This window comes from Lactuca saligna, chromosome 4 (genome assembly GCF_052625555.1).
Source record: "Lactuca saligna cultivar CGN05327 chromosome 4, ASM5262555v1, whole genome shotgun sequence".
NCBI classification, from domain to species: Eukaryota; Viridiplantae; Streptophyta; class Magnoliopsida; order Asterales; family Asteraceae; genus Lactuca; species Lactuca saligna.
This window is the reverse complement of record NC_136420.1, coordinates 222,302,979-222,304,059: the sequence shown is the minus strand read 5'-3', so window position 1 is coordinate 222,304,059 and position 1,081 is coordinate 222,302,979. Positions and strand designations below refer to the sequence as shown.

The following is a 1,081-nucleotide window of genomic DNA, read 5'->3' as shown; positions in this document are numbered from 1 at the left end:
AACACGTCGAGTACATGTAAGGTACTCGTCGAGTCCTGTGCCAACTTTGCGATTTCTTGGGATTCTTCAGTCGGACTCGGCGATTAGATCGGGCCAACTCGGAGAGTAGGTTGCTCCATGGTCTTCACTAACTCATCATAATCAACTTCTTCCAGTAGTCTCTCTAATTCCAATAAGTCTTTTTCAGCATCAAACTCTGCATCAAAAATTATGGTGGATTTGTTTGAGTCTTCATTATCCCATTCCTCCATCAATTCATCCAACATATCGATTGAAAATGTCATGTCATCACTCTTCCTTGCATGCTTCATGGCTTGATCAACCCTAAAAGTGACTGAATCATCCCCCACCCGTAGAGTAAGTTTTGAATCTCACATGTCAACTATAGCGCTTGCTGTGTTAAGGAAAGGCCTTCCAAGGATGATCGGGACTTGAGGATCCGCTTCCATGTCCAAGATTATAAAATCCACGGGGAACACGAACTTATCCAATTTTACCAAGAGATCTTCACAGATTCCTTGTGGGAATGTAATTGTTTTGTTAGCTAAGTGGATTGCCATTTGGATTGGCCTCGGTTCCGGGAGGTCTAGTTTCTTGAAAAATGAGTATGGTATGAGGTTTACACTAGCTCCTGAATCGGCCAAAGCATGAATGGTGGCCAAGATCCTGAATTGACAAGGCAATGTTAAGCTTCCCGGGTCTCCCTTTTTCTTTGGAAGCTTATTTAACATGGCAGCCGAGCAATTCTCATTGAGGACCAGTTCACTCACTTCTTCCATATTCCTTCTATTAGTTAGAAGCTCCTTGAGAAACTTGGCGTATTTTGGCATTTGGGCAACCGCTTCTATGAATGGGATATTGATTTGAAGAGCCTTTATATGTTCTAGAAACTTCTGGTAGTCTTCTTCATGCTTTCTTTCTTAGCTCTGGCTGGATATGGCAGTGGAGGCTGATATGGTTGTGCAGGAATCTGAATTTTCTGATTGGGCATTGGACTCGTCGAGTCCATATTATGGACTCGACGAGTAGGGTCTATGTCCAACAGATTTTTACTTTTGCTTGGTTTTTCTTCATCCTCCTT

The 1,081-nt window shown here is 42.6% G+C and overlaps 1 protein-coding gene across 1 annotated transcript; it reads right to left on the bottom strand.

The window, feature by feature from the left end:
* Positions 1 to 371: 371 nt before the first annotated feature.
* Positions 372 to 830, bottom strand: LOC145040486 (uncharacterized). The gene has a single exon (XM_078988403.1). It carries the CDS (start codon positions 828 to 830, stop codon positions 372 to 374), a length of 459 nt encoding a protein of 152 aa, XP_078844529.1.
* Between the last annotated feature and the right edge of the window lie 251 nt (positions 831 to 1,081).

Excerpts from the sequence above, each read along its gene's own strand:
- LOC145040486 (XM_078988403.1), bottom strand. The coding sequence starts at position 830 with ATGCCAAAATACGCCAAGTTTCTCAAGGAGCTTCTAACTAATAGAAGG.